This window comes from Capricornis sumatraensis, chromosome 1 (assembly GCF_032405125.1).
Source record: "Capricornis sumatraensis isolate serow.1 chromosome 1, serow.2, whole genome shotgun sequence".
In the NCBI taxonomy this organism is placed as follows: domain Eukaryota; kingdom Metazoa; phylum Chordata; class Mammalia; order Artiodactyla; family Bovidae; genus Capricornis; species Capricornis sumatraensis.
In genome coordinates this window covers 214,306,264-214,324,812 of record NC_091069.1, presented here as the reverse complement: position 1 = coordinate 214,324,812, position 18,549 = coordinate 214,306,264, and the positions used below count along the sequence as shown (strand labels likewise).

Here is an 18,549-nt window from a genome sequence, read left to right as displayed (position 1 = left end):
TTTCCAGTGGTCATGTATGGATGTGAGAGTTGGACTGTTAAGAAGTCTGAGCACTGAAGAATTGATGCTTTTGAACCGTGGTATTGGAGAAGACTCTTGAGAGTCCCTTGGATTGCAAGGAGATCCAATCAGTCCATCCTAAAGGAGACCAGTCCTGGGTATTCATTGGAAGGACTGATACTGAGGCTGAAACTCCAATACTTTGGCCACCTCATGCGAAGAGTTGACTCATTGGAAAAGACCCTGATGCTGGGAGGGATTGGTGGCAGGAAGAAAAGGGGACAACAGAGGATGAGATGGCTGGATGACATCACCGACTTGATGCACCATGACTTTAGGTGAACTCTGGGAGTTGGTGATGAGGGAGGCCTGGCATGCTGCGATTCATGGGGTTGCAAAGAGTCAGACACAACTGAGCAACTGAACTGACTGAGTGATTGTAACTTAGTATTTCAGCCTCAGTTGAGTCTTCATGGTTGTCCTGCTGAAATTAAGCTGAACTTTGAGTAGAGTGAACAGGAATGTGCATGATCAGTCGTGTCCAACTCTTGCAACCCTATGGGCTGTAGCCCTCTAGGCTCCTCTCTCCATGGGATTTTCCAGGCAAGAATACAAGAGTGTGTTTCCATTTCCTATTCCAGGCGATCTTCCCAAGTTGGGATAAAAACCTGCATCTCCTGTGTCTCCTGCATTGCAGGAGCCATCCAGGAAGCCCGGATTGGTTGAGTAGAGTAACCAAGATTACTACTAATAGTGTTTTAATTCCTCATATCCTAGATTTAGTCGAAGTGGTTAGACTCTTTGTAATGTGCTGGGGCTTCGTTCCTTAACAGTAACTTTAGAATGTCAGTGATTCTAAAAGCTAGCAAAGGTCCTTGAGAACATCATGCACAATCTTAGGAAAAGGACACGGGGGACATTTAAGCCTAGAGGATGCTTTTCCACATGACTTTGGGCTGGCTACCCTGTCTGACAGTACTGGATCCACTGGTGCCAAATAGTGAAAGCAGATGGAGTTGTAGATGCTTGTTCAGATTAGGGCATAGGGTTGACTTCGGTGATCTGGTTATAGGTGTACCCTCCCATCCATCACTCCAGGAGAATCTTAGGAGCTGATATCATATCAGATTCAAGGTGACCAATGATTGAAACAGTTATAACTGGATTTTTACTTAAGATGTTTCTCTTTGGCATCTGTTCAAATGAGCTCAGGTGTTTGGCATGCTCAGCATTGGCAGTTGAAGGCTTTTATGTCCTAATGCCTATGATGAGAGCCTGATTGGTCAAACTAGATTAAAGAATGAGCTATCACAATGATGCCTAGCATCATACTGTATGTTCTTAAGTCTGTAGGTTTCACTATGTATGAGGTGATGAATAATCATGCTACTGAGACCTTGCATAGTGAAACCAAGATCACCTCACTAAGTGATTGTCACCATAAAACCACAGCCCCCGATGCATCTCACTGGACATTCAGAATGTTCTTTAAGTGCTAGAAACAGGCAAGTCAAATCTCTTTCGAAGTCTGCTACCTCATATATGCTTCATGTGCCTATAGCTTACCTGAATGAATCTTTTAAATGAGCTGTTGATGTCCTATTAGCCATTTTTTTCCTCCCAAAGAAATTCACATTCAGCTGCAAGGTAACTTCCCCGTGTAAAATTTACAGGTCTGTCAGCCATAAAAAACATTAATGCATAATACATAAACAAAATGTATGTGCTTTTTGCAAAAAAAAAAAAAAAGCCAAAGAAAAAAAGAAAGGAGTTTAGCCTCTGCTTTCCAAAGGGAGAAAACATGAATCTTGCATTTTTATTTTTGATGCCTTTTTGCCTTTAAATATATGAGATGACTGTTAATGCTCATATTCACAGCAGGGGTAGGAGGGAAGTGCAGTAAATTGTAAAGCACATTTACATTATAACAAGACCCATGGAAGCATTGTAATTCACACAGTTATTTCAACAGAGGTTTGGACTCCCTCCAATTTAATTTTCTGAAGTTGGGCTGTGCAGCTGGGTCATTCCTGGTCTAATCTGGGAAATGTATCTCTTAAGGCTGTGGATCAGAATGCCAGCCTCCCAGCTGTCACCAAGGAGCATCATTTACAGCCACTGAGGTCCGAGGGCAGAGCATCAGACTCACTTTATGTGGACACAGCAGCCTAGCTACTAGCTTCATAAATCCTGTGGCAAAGAGTAATAATCAATATTTCATGTTTAATGATGCAGAGCTAAAATTAGTATAGATTTTATGTCTTCTACTTTTCCAAATTATGCAAACATTAGTAACCCCTTTTTTAGTGCCCTTATTACACTTCCATTAAAAAAAGGGCAATGGGCGGGTGGTGGAGGGGATTGAGGAAGCCTGGTGGTGTTTAATTGAATGATTGAATAGTCAAAAGTAATTTTGGCATTTAACTTTTGTTAAATAGCTACCCTTAGGTTAATATGAAATTATTCCCAACTCAAAAATGATGAATGAAAGTGGTATTGGTTTTGTCACCCATAGCTACACAATGAAGTAAATTGTAGATTGTTGCTATGGGTTTTAAGTTACCTTAAATGCTCTGGGATATGCTGAGAATAAAATGGCAAGGGCATAATTCAGAAAAGTTAAAAGGTTGCCGCTTAGACACAAGTGCACTTTAGAGAGAAAGCAATTTTGAGTGAATTTCTGATTTTAAACTTGTCCAAAGAACATCCCCTGCTTGTTTAGACAGTGAAAGTGGCAGAGACAGGAAAAAACAAGTAGAGTGTTTATTATTGGTCAGGTTAAGGGGCTGACCAAGTGGCCACAGAGACGCATTTGTCTAACCTCTTTGCTGTATTTTCCTGATTGTGACAGGAGAAAACCTACAGGATTAAGGTGGGAGGGGGAAGCCAGATACCAAAGAACAAAATCCAGAATCCATCATCCAGTCTAGCATTTCACACCAAAGCGACTTCAGAAGGACTCTGATGACAGAGGGAAGCATGGGCTTTGTTTGGCAAGTAGTCAGTAAACTATTCCCCCTTAGGGCAGCCTACATCTCCCAGCCCCTTATAACACAGATTTCATTTGGAGAAATGATATTAAGGAATACGGAATGCTCTATGTCCAGGTTGTACTTGAATAGCTCAACTCGCACTTTGTGGAGGGGCTTAGCCCAAATGTCAAAAAGACAGAAATTAAATTGAGCATGGCAGAAATTGTCCCCTGATCTGGTGAGTCAAACTGAGTCATAAAATTGAGCTGGGCCCTTGAGTTAGGACAACTTCTCTAAAAGAGATCAGCCATCAAACAGACATGTTCTTATGTTAATGAATGTGATTAATTAATGTTAATTTAATTTGTTGGATTATATTAATGGGAAAAGAATTGCATGGATAAGACAAACAAAAGTAATCTTAGTATCCTTGAGACATGTGAGCCAGAGTCCAGGGGGATGGCAGATGACTCACTTAGAAGGATGATTTGAAGAGCTGAATTGAGTGACTATAGATTTGGGCAGGATGTAGGGAGAACCACAGAGAATGGTGAAGCATCTGGGGCTATCAACAGCTGGAAGGGCCAGAAGAAGGAAGGAGAAGGAGGGAAGAGAGGGAAAGAAATGTTTTGGAGGGACAAGAAAATGGAGCAGTTAAGGGAATGTGACAAGAATGACCGTGTGAGAGAGGCCACGACCCCATAGGCACTATGGCCTGCAGTGACTCGAGCCTGTATGGAAGGCAGTAAAAGAAGGAAGCACAGAGGAGAAATACTCCAGCTTCTCTCTTCTGTTCTCTTCTGATCTGCTGCCAGTGCCTCCCACTGCTCAAAGCCTATTCAAAGCCACAGAACCAAGGGACCTGCACGATAAAGTCTAATTTTGAGCCTCCGAGAGCATAGAAGAGAATGGAGATGATGAGTAAGTGTGTAAATGGGAAGATGCTGGTCAAGGTCCCATGTGCAGTTATGCAAGACAAGCAGACTCTGAAGATCTAATGCACAGCAGAGTACTGTACTTAACAATACTTCAGTGTAAATCTGAAAGGTGCTAATAAGGCAGATCTTAGGTATGCTCACCACCACCAAAAAAAGAAAAAAGAAAAAAGAAAGGAATTGGCAGGGATAGGAGGTGATAGATATGTTAATTAGCTTCATTGTGATCATTACTGTACAATGTATACATATATCAAGTATGTACCTTAAATATATACAATTTGTAACTCTCAGGTATGCCCAAGTAAAGCTGGAAAAGGTATGATGTTAAATAAAAAAGAAAGCTAAAGAACGATTAAAAAACAAACAAACAAAAGAGGTGGAGAGGCAGGGAAAAATCACCGAAGGACATGGAACATCTTGAGATTTGGAGGGAACGTTAAGCCACTAAGGTTTCTTTTCATCTCATTCAGCTCAATTCATTTATTCAGCATATATTCAGTAGGCACAACCTAAATGCATCATTTGGGGAGTAGGAACCTCAAGGTGAATAAATCACCACTCCTGATTTTGAAAAACCCATTGGTGGGGTGGGTCAGGTAAAGAGGTAAGGCTAAACCAGGGATCACCATCACCACAGGATGCTGAGGAGGCAGGGTGAGGTACCAGATCTTCTTGTTGAGTTAGGGAATGCTCTATGGAGGAGGGGAAAGTGGGGGGGGGGGCTTTCTGAAGGAAGAATGAGAGTGGGCCAATAGAAGAGTTGGGGCCCCAGTGTCCCCCAGTGTAAGAGAGCATGTGAGTTCAGGGTTGGGTGAAGTTTCACAGGACCAGACTTGGTGAGGGAGGGCATGAGGCAGGGCCCTCCCTGGTAAGACAAACAAGCTCTGGCTGAGATCCTGGAATCCATCTGAAAGCACCTGGGAGCCATGCTGGTTTCTAATATGAAATAGCATGCTTGGATGTGAGACTGAGGCAACAAAGACTAGTGAGAGAAACCAGGGGTGGGAAAGACCAACATGTATATATTTTTAATGGTAAATCGATGGAAAACTATCAGAGTGAAACTCCAAGCAAAGATCCATGGAATAAGCCAGTTTCTTTGTCCATCTCCCAGAAAACAAGGATACGGTGTGGAACTTGCAGGCCAATTGAGCTGAAGTGTTTTTGTATAGTTAGCTTAAATGACCAAATGATGAAATCAATCCTCCAAATTGTCAGCAGAGCAGCTGTTCAGAAAGCTCTTGTTAGTCATTGACCTTATGTTTAATATGATTTCCTAGAACGTGGACAGTCAGATTGAATAAAGTGCTGCACCAAAGCCTTCCTTCTCCCTCCCAAAACTCCCTGCAATGAAAAAAACAAAGGAAAGAGAGTGGCAGGCCCCAAGTGCAGAAACCTGTTCCTTCCTGCCCCACAGATGCCCAGGGAAAAAGAAAAGAAACCCACAGGCACATGCAGGAAAAGAAAGTGCCAGGACCACCACAACACAGTCTCTTTTCTAATCCTGAAACAGGTGGGAAACAAGGAAAAGTTCAGGGCCTAAAAATCCACCTCTGGTTTCCAAGAACTAAGGATCCTTATCCAACCTATTTCCTCTCTGTATAACAGTGGCTTTAAGCCTGACCTTTTCTATGACCTGGATTTATTGCTCTGGTCACCGGAGGTGGGGTGGGATATGTTGAAGGATTAGTTGGGAGGAGTGGAGGGTTGGGAGAAAATAGAGAATAGAGGGGGCTTCCCAGGTAGTGCTAGGGATAAAGAATCTGCCTGCCAGTGCAGGAGCTGCAGGAGCCATGGCTTCGATCCCTGAGTCAGGAAGAGCCCCCAGAATAGGAAATGGCAACCCACTCCATTATTTTTGCCTGGACAATTTTATGGACAGAGGAGTCTGTCAGGCTACATTCCATGGGGTCACAATGAGTCGGATAAAACTGAGTGACTGACAGTGAGAGAGTAGAGGTGGAGACTTACTCTTAGGAACCAGAGTCTAGAAACCAGAGTCTGTAGGGTTGAAGGGTAAGTTTTACCTTGAAAATAAAATGTGTAAGAGTGAAAAGGATGCTGTGTCTCTCTTTGTCTACCCTTTAGTCATCTCTATCTTCATAGCCATTCACCATATATAGCTGCCTATGTATCAATATGATGCTGAGGGAATTAAGATACAAAAGAATAGACAAATATATGTGAAATTCTAGTACAGGCAAAATTAACTTATGGTGAGCACCTATGCCCTAATAAAAATTAATTAAAAAATTAATTTATGGTGATAAAAATCAGAACAGGAGTGCCTTTGGGAGAGGGGAATTGATTGAACAGGGACATGAGGAAACCTTCAGGAGTGAAGTAAATGTTCTGTATTTCATTTGGGGTGGTAATTCTACCAACGTATGCATTTGTCAAAACTCGTTGTGCTGTACACTTATGATGTGTGCTTTTCGCTCACTTAAAAAAGCAAACCCAAATGCTCAATGGTCGTGCTGGTTGATATAAGGGGAAGTGAATGAAGACGGATAACTTGGGAAGCAGGGAGATAGGAGATTCTCACAGTTGCCTTAGACCAGACTGAGGAGTAGTGGTCAATTTCTGGATATATTTTGAACTTGGGACCCACATAATTAGCTGATTGATTGACCGTGGATTGAGAGAGGAAGGAAGGAGTAGAGGCTGACTTCTAGGTTTTAGGAGTCATATCGCTGCATGTCTGGGTGAATATTGATGTCATTTGTTAAAATGAGGGAGAAGTGGTGAAGCAGGAGGTTTGGGTGGGAGGGTCTAGACAGTGAAAGCAAGACTTTGCTTTGAACTTGAGATGCCTGTCAGCCAGGCACACAGAACTCCCAAGAAGACAAGTGGATGTATCAGATGGCATTTAGAGGAGAGGTCAGGTGCAAGCATAGATTTAAAAGCTGAGGACCGGATAAGACCTCCTGAGGAGAGAAGATAGATGAGAAGGACCAGAGCCCTCGGATAGGCTGCTGGTGTGTTTCCAGAAGAGTGAGGTTTTATAGGATGAAGAGGATCTGGGAACAGCAGGGAGGAGCAAAAATGGCCCCATCCCTCCTCCAGAGTGTATTGTATATAGCACATGGGGAGGAGATGGCCATCTCTACAGAGGACTGCAGAGGAGACAGGGTGCTCAGGATCAGCCAGGTTTGTCATCAGCAGACTCCTTTATATCCCAAAACTCTTTTTGAAACTGTTCTTTGATCTTCTATCTCTAGCAAAGACTTAGCTCTCCCCAGAACAGCAAGGGTTCAGTTAGAATGAGATAATTAAGGGAATGTTCAAAAAAACTGAGGAGATAGAGTATTTTAATGATGATGGACTATGAGTTGCAAAGGGTTCAGTGGAAAGACTGGAGGGACTGGGGAGAGTTAGGTGACTGGGTCAAATGTGGGGTTGTACAGTAGGGTAAGAAGTTAAAGAAAATGGGTAATTCACCACATTAACAAATTGAAAAATAAAAGCCATATGATTATCTCAATAGATGCAGAGAAGGCCTTTGACAAAATTCAACATCCATTTATGATAGAAACTCTCCAGAAAGCAGAAATAGAAGGAACATACCTCAACATAATAAAAGCTATATATGACAAACCCACAGCAAACATTATCCTCAATGGTGAAAAACTGAAAGCATTTCCCCTAAAGTCAGGAACAAGACAAGGGTGCCCACTTTCACCACTACTATTCAGCATAGTTCTGGAAGTTTTGGCCACAGCAATCAGAGCAGAAAAAGAAATAAAAGGAATCCAAATCAGAAAAGAAGAAGTAAAACTCTCACTGTTTGCAGATGACATGATCCTCTACATAGAAAACCCTAGAGACTCCACCAGAAAATTACTAGAGCTAATCAATGAATATAGTAAAGTTGCAGGATATAAAATCAACACACAGAAATCCCTTACATTCCTATACACTAATAAGGAGAAAGTAGAAAAAGAAATTAAGGAAACAATTCCATTCACCATTGCAAAGAAAAGAATAAAATACTTAGGAATATATCTACCTAAAGAAACTAAAGACCTATATATAGAAAACTATAAAACACTAATGAAAGAAATAGAAGAGGACCCTAACAGATGGAGAAATATACCATGTTCATGGATCGAAAGAATGAATATAGTGAAAATGAGTATACTACCCAAAGCAATCTACAGATTCAATGCAATCCCTATCAAGCTACCAGCAGTATTTTTCACAGAGCTAGAACAAATAATTTCAAGATCTGTATGGAAATACAAAAATCCTCGAATAGCCAAAGCAATCTTGAGAAAGAAGAATGGAACTGGAGGAATCAACTTGCCTGACTTCAGGCTCTACTACAAAGCCACAGTCATCAAGACAGTATGGTACTGGCACAAAGACAGAAATATAGATCAATGGAACAAAATAGAAAGCCCAGAGATAAATCCACACACCTATGGACACCTTATCTTTGACAAAGGAGCCAAGAATATACAATGGAGTAAAGACAATCTCTTTAACAAGTGGTGCTGGGAAAACTGGTCAACCACTTGTAAAAGAATGAAACTAGATCACTTTCTAACACCACACACAAAAATAAACTCAAAATGGATTAAAGATCTAAATGTAAGACCAGAAACTATAAAACTCCTAGAGGAGAACGTAGGCAAAACACTCTCCGACATAAATCACAGCAGGATCCTCTATGATCCACCTCCCAGAACACTGGAAATAAAAGCAAAAATAAACAAATGGGATCTAATTAAAATTAAAAGCTTCTGCACAACAAAGGAAAATATAAGCAAGGTGAAAAGACAGCCTTCTGAATGGGAGAAAATAATAGCAAATGAAGCAACTGACAAACAACTAATCTCAAAAATATACAAGCAACTCCTGCAGCTCAATTCCAGAAAAACAAACGACCCAATCAAAAAATGGGCCAAAGAACTAAATAGACATTTCTCCAAAGAAGACATATGGATGGCTAACAAACACATGAAAAGATGCTCAACATCACTCATTATTAGAGAAATGCAAATCAAAATCACAATGAGGTACCACTTCACACCAGTCAGAACGGCTGTGATCCAAAAATCTGCAAGCAATAAATGCTGGAGAGGGTGTGGAGAAAAGGGAACCCTCCTACACTGTTGGTGGGAATGCAAACTAGTACAGCCACTATGGAGAACAGTGTGGAGATTCCTTAAAAAATTGCAAATAGAACTGCCTTATGACCCAGCAATCCCACAGCTGGGCATACACACCGAGGACACCAGAATTTAAAGAGACACATGTACCCCAATGTTCATTGCAGCACTGTTTATAATAGCCAGGATATGGAAACAACCTAGATGTCCATCAGCAGATGAATGGATAAGAAAGTGGTGATACATATACACAATGGAGTATTACTCAGCTATTAAAAAGAATACATTTGAATCAGTTCTAATGAGATGGATGAAACTGGAGCCGATTATACAGAGTGAAGTAAGCCAGAAAGAAAAACACCAATACAGTATACTGACACACATATATGGAATTTATAAAGATGGTAATGATGACCCTGTATGTGAGACAGCAAAAGAGACACAGATGTATAGAATGGACTTTTGGACTCTGAGGGAGAGGGAGAGGGTGAGATGATCTGGGAGAATGGCATTGAAACATGTATACTATCATGTAGGAAATGAATCACCAATTTATGTGCAATGCAGGATACAGGATGCTTGGGGCTGGTGCACAGGGATGACCCAGAGAGATGTTATGGGGTGGGAGGTGGGAGGGGGTGCTCATATTTGGAAACGGATGTACACCCATGGTGGATTCATGTCAATGTATGGCAAAACCAATACAGTATTGTAAAGTAAAATAAAGTAAAAAGAAAAAAAATAAAGCTAGAGAAACGACAACAAAAAATAAAAAAGAAAGAAAGAAAATGGGTAACTGAGGAGACTCAGATGGCTGATGGGTTGGAAACATGTTGGGACTAGTCTTGATGGTCTTTCAGAGGTGAATGAGTAGTTAGTGCATATTGGGGCTTCCTCTTGGCATTTCAGCTATTTGTGGTGATGAGACAAGCAGGTTGATCTCAAGGAACTGTGGTCTTCCCAGGTCCAGACTTCTGTGCATGCCTACGTGCTAAGTCTCCTCGGTCATGTCTGGCTCTTTGTGACCCTATGAACTGTAGCTCTCTGTGGGCCTTCCTTAAATCCTGCTGTGACTGAAAACAAGTCTGGAGACAGGCAGTCTCACCAGGAACCTGGGCTGACTTCTGTCTCATCCCTGAAGCAATCGCTGTGGCTGAGGGAATGGGATTACTGAGACTGGATGCCTGAAATTCAGGGAAGGAGTGTGTGCATGTGTTTCCTTGTGTGTGTGTGTGTGTGTGTGTGTGTGTGTGTGTGTGTGTGTGTGTGTGTGTCTGAGCACTGGGGCTGAGGTAACTGTTTGCTAAATGGTCAAACCCATTCCACCTTCCTTAGAGCCCCTCACCCAGCAACCAGCAAACATAATACTGTTGATAAGAGTAAATTTGGGAGGTGTGTGGGTGGATCTGTATAAACATATTGCCACTCTGGAAAAATAACAGGAGGCATTATCTTTAGTGGTTAAAAAAATATCATACAATGTAAGTGGAAGAACTGTATTTTAATCTGATCAAGGATAAAATTGTATGTGAAACACTCATCCATTGCAAAGCCCAGAACTCATAACAGTGATTATATCAATTTTGGTAGCAATGTTCCTGAAATATTACCCAAAAGTACATGGAGTCAATTTGTAAGACATTTTTTTTTTCTTTTTTACAGGAAGAATTGAAAAGATTGCAGAACCCCTTGAAACAAGTTAATGATGGAAAGTATGTACTTGAAAAGTAAGTAAAAATACTAAAGTTGAAATGCTGGCATTAAAAAAAAAAACTATTCACAAGGCAAAAATTAGGATATTATTTGATCAGGATCCAGAAATGTGGCTCATTTGAGATACAGTCAAACAGACTTATGGCTACTTGAGCTACAGTACACAGACTGTACTGATTAACAGAGTGACATGATTCCTGGAGATGTATCTGATGGTATGTCTGAGGGCTTGAAACTTAACCCTACTCTATCTTTGGCTTTTAATCAGGGATGTGTAGAGAAGGAAGTCATAAAATTTGTAAAAACACAAGGGTAACACCAAGACTGATAGAATGACCATTCAAAATAATACTGCAGAGTGGCACAAAATTGAGCTGGAATTAAAAGCGGAATGAAAGAGATGAAATTGAACAGAGATTAAAAGTACAGTCTTTTATTTAGATTTTAAAGAAAATTGTACAATTAGAGCTTGTAAAAGACATATTCTGACTTCTGTGTCAGTGAATGCTTAGAGGTTTTATCTGACATTAACACGAGACCATTATTTTATATGGCTTCCAAAAATATCACCATAATAGTCTGAGTAGTAGGTATATACTATCAAGATAAAAGAAGAAAAAAATGAGCTATCATTAATTGAGCATTTACAGTGTACTTGGTACAAGTGGATGCTTACGGATGTTTCCTCAGCAAACTCTGATGATGACCTTTCAATATTATTATTTCCATTTTACCCATAAGAAAAGAGACCCAGGGAACTTTCAGCACTTGTCTAAGGACACTCAGCTGAGAGTGGTGAGGATGAGAATGAAAGTCAGGTTCAGTGCCACCAGAGCCCATGCTGGTAACCAGTAAGTCCCATGTCATTGTTGTTATTCAGTCACTAAATCCTGTCTGACTCTGCAACCTCACGGACTCATGGACTATAGCACACCAGGCTCCTCTGTCCTCCACTATATCCTGGATTTTGCTCAAATTCATGTCCATTGGGTCAGTGATGCTATTGATACCTAACTGTCTCATCCTCTGCTGCTCCGTTCTCCTTTTGTCTTCAAAGGGAGTCCCATGGCCAGGTCCATGTGGGGGTCACCACATTTTTCTCTGGGCACCACATTTAAAAAACATATTGACATCCCCAAGAGCATCAAAGAGTTAAAACTGTGAGGGTTCTGGAACCACGTAAGACTACTGCAAAGAGTTGAGGATGTGTAGCTTGGAGAAAAGAGATCTTGGAGGGGACATATGCTGCTGCTAAGTCGCTTCAGTCGTGTCTGACTCTGTGCGACCCCAGAGAAGGCAGCCCACTAGGCTCCCCCGTCCCTGGGATTCTCCAGGCAAGAACACTGGAGTGGGTTGCCATTTCCTTCTCCAGTGCATGAAAGTGAAAAGTGAAAGTGAAGTCGCTCAGTTGTGTCCGACTCTTAATGACCCCATAGACTGCAGCCTACCAGGCTCCTCCGTCTACGGAATTTGCCAGGCATGAGTACTGGAGTGGATTGCCATTGCCTTCTCCTAGGGGACATATACCTATACTTAAACATTTGAAGAAATTTTCCTATAAAAGAGGGACTACATTGTTTTTCTTGTTTTAGAACACAGAACAAGGATTAATGAGCAGGATATATGGAGCAATAGGTGGTGACACAGAAAAAAGAATGAATTTAGTAAAAATTCAGCCTGCTCAACAGAGAGCACTTTTTTTGTTAAGCAGTGAGGTAATAGACACTGGAAGTGCCTAAGAAGAGTGCACATGGCCATCTGAGATGCTGTTGAAAACATTTCTGCACATTGGAAAACCTTGATTTGATTCCTCTTTCTGCTTTTTCCTGGCTTTATGAGTCTGCACAAATTACTTAATCATCCTGAGCCCATTTCCCCATCTTTGAAAATGAAGCTAAGAATGCTGGCTTGACAGTCTTATTGAGCACATGAAATGTGGCACCCATGATATCATGGTGCCTTCAGTATCAGCTCCTTCCCCAGCCATCTGGGGGCTGTTTGAATTAGCCAGCCTCTCAGGTTCATAGCCATCCCATGGCAATTCTAAGAATTCTCCATGATACCACTTGAAGAACAGTTCATTTGATCAAATAAAGATGCTGACTTATCTATGGATTTGATTTATCTTTGTTATGCAGGTTCTCATTAATTTGGGTAAATAAGAATAAAATAGTTTGATTTTCCTCTTCTCCCTCATCACCATCATCACTACTTATTTGTAAACAATAATAACTGAAGACTTTTTGGCTGAAACTAGAAAGATTTTTCTTCTATGGAGATTAATTAGTATCATAATGACATTATATCAGTGGTTCTTCATCCTGGCTACACTTCGAATCACCAGGGAGTTTAATAGAAATACCAGCCCAGACAAGTCAAATATGAATCCCTGGGGCTGAGGTCCAAGAATCAGTATTTTTTGAAAGTTTCCTTGGTGTGATACTAATGAGGATCTGGGGTTGAGAACCAGTGGTCTACATATATTTTAGAATTTTTTTTTTTAGTTATTCAATAATCTCATTTAGCTTAATTCTCTGAGGACACACTTTCTCTGTGATGTTCAGCTCAGCTCGTTTACTTTTAAAATCTGACTATACTGTTTTGTCGTTATTGATTTTAATGTGGGAAGTGAACTCTAGCAGTTAGTTTTTTTCTGCTAATTGACCACAACTCTGTATCAAACCCCTGGCTAACACCAGCATGTATCTTTCCCAGCATATATCTCAGGAAGATATGCAAAGACTAGTGGTCAATATGTGGACTTCTGCCTCCTTGCCCTCCCTCTGTTTTTCTCTCGAATTATCTAGAAATCCAAGAAAGCTAAAAGCTTCTGAAAATGGCCAATCTGTTTTGTACGCTTGTATTCCCCAGTCATGATTGAGGAATTCGAGGGATGGGATTCAGAGTCTTCTCTCAAAACACATAGGCCTGCGGGGCAAGCTTCTCTTTCATGCTTGTCCTAACCACTCTGTCCATTTGCCTGGAATTCTGGTCCATTTCAGGGCCACACTGTGTCCTTGAAAGCTGTCAAATTTGATTGAGAAATTGGGGTACTTTGAGCGAGCAGATTAGGCATTTCATTATGGCTGTAGCTGACTTGGGTGCTGATGTAAATCATCTCAGCTACTTGAAATGACCATAAGTTAAGCGATAGTGGTGTCATGGCAGTTGATCTGTTATTCCCCCTTGGAACATTACATTTATTCTAAATGCTCAACAGGATTTTGTGGTAGACAGTTGGTAGGAAGGGAGGGGAGGCTGCAACTCTATTCTGCTGTTGCTGCTGCTGCTGCTGCTGCTAAGTCACTTCAGTCATGTCTGACTCTGTGTGACCCCATAGACGGCAGCCCACCAGGCTCCCCTGTCCCTGGGATTCTCCAGGCAAGAACGCTGGAGTAGGTTGCCATTTCCTTCTCCAAGCAATTCTATTCTACTTGAGACCATATGCAGGAGCTTTGGGTGCATTTTTCTGTCTGTCTGTCTGTCTGTCTGTCTTTCTCTCAGTGAAGTTTGGCATATTCCCTTAAACAGAGAAGAGCAGCTACTAAGGCCATTAATCAGGAAGAAGGCTGCTTGTGACTCTGTTGTTTTTGAAAATCATTTATTAACTTAAGACCTTAGTTTGAGTGCTATTTTTTGTAAATATTGAACCAGGCTGGGTGCGAGAGTAGGAAATTCATGATTGCAAGTCACACAGTCTTCTGGCATACTAATATAATCATTTTATTGTACTGTTCTTAGTCACTCAGTCGTGTCTGACTCTTTGTGACTCCATCCATAGACTGTAGCCCGCCAGGCTCCTCTGTCCATGAGATTCTCCAGGCAAGAGTACTGGAGTGGATTCCATGCCCTCCTCCAGGGGATCTTCCCAACCCAAAGATCGAACCCAGGTCTTCCACATTGCAGGCGGATTCTTTACTGTCTGAGCCAGCAGTAAAGTCCAAGAATACTGGAGTAGCTAGCGTATCTCATCTCCAGGGGAACTTCCTGACCCAAAAATCGAACCAGGGTATTCTGCATTGCAGGAGGATTCTTTACCAGCTGAGCTACCTGGGAATCCCCAATCACTTTATTACCCACTGGCAATTATTGATTGAATGAACTAAAGTTATCTAGTTTAAACCTATTGGTGTTTGTAGTGTATCACTTCCTGAGGATGTATAAATTAACAAACATTAACAAATTTGCTAATATTATAAAAAATGTTCTCATTATGGACTTCAGCCTTGTCTTTGGTTGCTGTGTATAGCAACAGGTCCCACAATACTTCATGTATATCTTTATTGCCCAAATTGTTAATTTCTTATTGTAATAATACAATATTTTAAAGTATCCTTTTTATAGGGCCGTTGTTCCCACAAGACCATAGAATTATAAAAATAAGGCTTTTCATGCCTACCACCGCTGGCTTAGGTCTCTGTGGTGCCCTTTAATAACATCTGTCACATTTTTAGTTACTTTTTCAATATATATCTCCTAAACTGTAAGAACACTAGCCATGTCTAAGCTTTTCATCATTGTGTCTCCACAATTTACATCATTCGTGGCACAGAGGAGACATTTATTATATCTTTAAATGAGCAAATAAAATTAATAATGGACCCCGAATACCAGTGGCACAGACCAGACAAGGGTGTTTTTTTCCTTTGCCCCTGAGCATCCCACTTGAGCAACCACAGCACTATGTTGGTCTGTTGGCAGCATGCAGTGGCCATATCTAATCTACCATGTTTTCCCCATCACTTGGGTATTCCTTTCTCGAGAGGAGAAAATACATTCGTTATTCTAATGATGTCTCTAGCACAAATTTTTTTCTTATCCTTTTCTCTTCTTTACTGTAACTATAATCCTGGTCTTTATTATCTGGCCAATTTGAATACCCAACTAAATGATTGCCTTCATTCTCCTTGCTCACTCCCACCACAAGCCATTCTAAAACATCCCATTCATCTCATTTTCCTGCTTCAAGTGCTTTGTTTCCCTGTAGCAACATTTTTCAAACTGTAGATCACAATCCGCTGATGATTTGTTAAACTGATTTGTTGGTCACCATTGACCTTTTAAAAAATCTGAAATATAATTTAAAAATATCAGAGTACATTTTATGTAGTTGGAGAATTCATAATTCCTGAAACTTTCATTTCAGTTTTAAACACACAGACACATACCGATACACCCATTACCACATGATTAGATGTCAAATATTTTATGGTAACCACAGTCAGTAGAAGTTTAGTAAAGTCTGATATTAAAATCTTCCAAATGGTACTTTGTAGTGGTGAGACTTGAGTTTTAATGGGATTTCTGTTGACTTGCACATAACCTCTCTGAGCTCCAGATTTCTCACCTCTATGCTATGGAAAATAATGCTTGACTAATAGAGGCCACTTGGAGAACTAATTGAGATAATACATGCAAAATGTCACAACAGTGTTTTGTACACATTGTGTGACCAGTGACTATTAGTTTTCTGCTTATACAAACTTATTTCCTTTTATATTCCAACTTGTATTGTCCCCTTCCACAATATTTTTTTGTTGTTCAAAAATAGCCTGAACATTTCACTTCTACTCTTTTTTTCCAAAGAACATAGGTCACTTTTATAATCATTTAACAATGGCACTTCAAATCATTTCAATGAAAGAATACATTCCTTTGTTTAGTTTGATGCTCACAGTCATGGAAATAAATTGCCATCAGAGGTCCCAATAATGTTGGTAGAGTCACTTTCAATGAATCATTTTGCTGTCCCAATAAAGTCACAGGTGAACAAGATCCTTTAGGTGGTGTAGAAAGATACTGGATCTAGTTGGGTCCAACCAATAGCTGCATCCCAGATCCCCTTACCTGAGTGGCCAGGCCAGGTAAATAGCTTCCTGCCCTCCTCTCCCTTTTCTCACACCTTCAGAATGGGACCTCAGTGGGATTTAGTCCTGCCTGGGCCTGCCTAGGTTGTGTTTCTGAAATCAATGACCTAATTTTTTAATTGATACTTAGTTAATTCACAATATTATATGAATTTCAGGTGTGCAACATAATGATTTACAATTCTATAGATTATAGCATCCGGTCCCATCACTTCATGGGAAATAGATGGGGAATCAGTGGAAACAGTGTCAGACTTTATTTTTGGGGGCTCCAAAATCACTGCAGATGGTGACTGCAGCCATGAATTTAAAAGACGCTTACTCCTTGGAAGGAAAGTTAGGACCAACCTAGATAGCATATTCAAAAGCAGAGACATTACTTTGCCAACAAAGGTCCATCTAGTCAAGGCTATGGTTTTTCCTGTAGTCATGTATGGATGTGAGAGTTGGACTGTGAAGAAGGCTGAGCACTGAAGAACTGATGCTTTTGAACTGTGGTGTTGGAGAAGACTCTGAGAGTCCCTTGGACTGCAAGGAGATCCAACCAGTCCATTCTGAAGGAGATCAGCCCTGGGATTTCTTTGGAAGGACTGATGTTGAAGCTGAAACTCCAGTACTTTGGCCACCTCATGCGAAGAGTTGACTCATTGGAAAAGACTCTGGTGCTGGGAGGGATTGGGGGCAGGAGGAGAAGGGGACGACAGAGGATGAGATGGCTGGATGGCATCACTGACTCAATGGACGTGAATCTGAGTGAACTCCAGGAGTTGGTGTTGGACAGAGAGGCCTGGCGTGCTGTGATTCATGGGGTCTCAAAGAGTCGGACATGACTGAGCGACTGAACTGAATTGAACTGAAAGTTATTATAAAATATTGTCTATATTCCTTGTGCTGTACAATATATTCTTGTAGCTTATTTACTTCATACATATTAAGAGTAGTTTGTACCTTGTAATACTCTGCTTCTGCTTTGTTATATCCACTCATGTGCTTTATGTTTTAGATTCAGCATCTAAGTGATAACATACAGTGTGTCTTTGTCTGACTTATTCATTAAGCATAATACCCTCCAGATCCATCCATGTTGCTGCAAAGGACAAAATGTCATTCTTTTTATAGCAGAATAGTATTTCATGGTATGTCTATACCACATCTTCTTTATCCATTCATCTTTTGGTGGACACTTCGGTTGCTTCTCTATCTTGGCTATTGTAAATAATGCTGTCATGAACGTTGGGGCATGTGCAGCAGTATCTTTTTAAATTAGTGTTTTTGTTTTCTTTGGGTTTTACTCCTTTATTTTAATATCTTCCTCATCAGCTGAGTTCAGTTGCTCAGTCGTGTCTATTTGTGACCCCATGGACTGCAGCACACCAGGTTTCCCTGTTCTTCGCCAATTCCCAGTGCTTGCTCAAATTCACGTCCATTGAGTTGGTGATGCCACCCAACCATCTCATCCTCTGTCGTCCCCTGCTCCTCCTGCCTTCAGTCTTTCCCAGCATCAGAGTCTTTTCCAATGAGTCAGTTCTTCGCATCAGGTGGCCAAAGTATTGGAGCTTCAACTTTAGCATCAGTCCTTCCAATGAATATTCAGGAATGATTTCCTTTAGGATTGCCTGGTTGGATCTCTTTGTAGATCAAGGGACTCTCAAGAGTCTTCTCCAGCATCACAGTTCAAAAGCATCGATTCTTTGACACTCAACTTTCTTTATGGTCTAACTCTCACATCCATACATAACTATGGGAAAAACCATAGCTTTGACTATTCAAACTTCATCAGTAAAGTAATGTCTCTGCTTTTCAATATGCTGTCTAGGTTTGTCATAGCTTTCATTCCAAGGAGCTAGCATCTTTTAATTTCATGGCTGAAGTCACTATCTGCAGTGATTTTGGAATCTAACAAAATAAAGTCTGTCACTGTTTCCATTGTCTCCCCATCTATCTG

At 40.8% G+C, this 18,549-nt stretch overlaps 1 protein-coding gene across 1 annotated transcript in view; it reads left to right on the top strand.

Moving 5' to 3' along the window:
• Positions 1–3,617: 3,617 nt before the first annotated feature.
• The window catches only part of IQCJ (IQ motif containing J), a 32,412-nt gene continuing 17,480 nt past the window's right edge, over positions 3,618–18,549 (top strand). Inside the window, 2 exon segments of the mRNA XM_068968991.1 lie at positions 3,618–3,653; positions 10,687–10,751. Coding sequence (XP_068825092.1) covers positions 3,618–3,653; positions 10,687–10,751 — 101 coding nt within the window.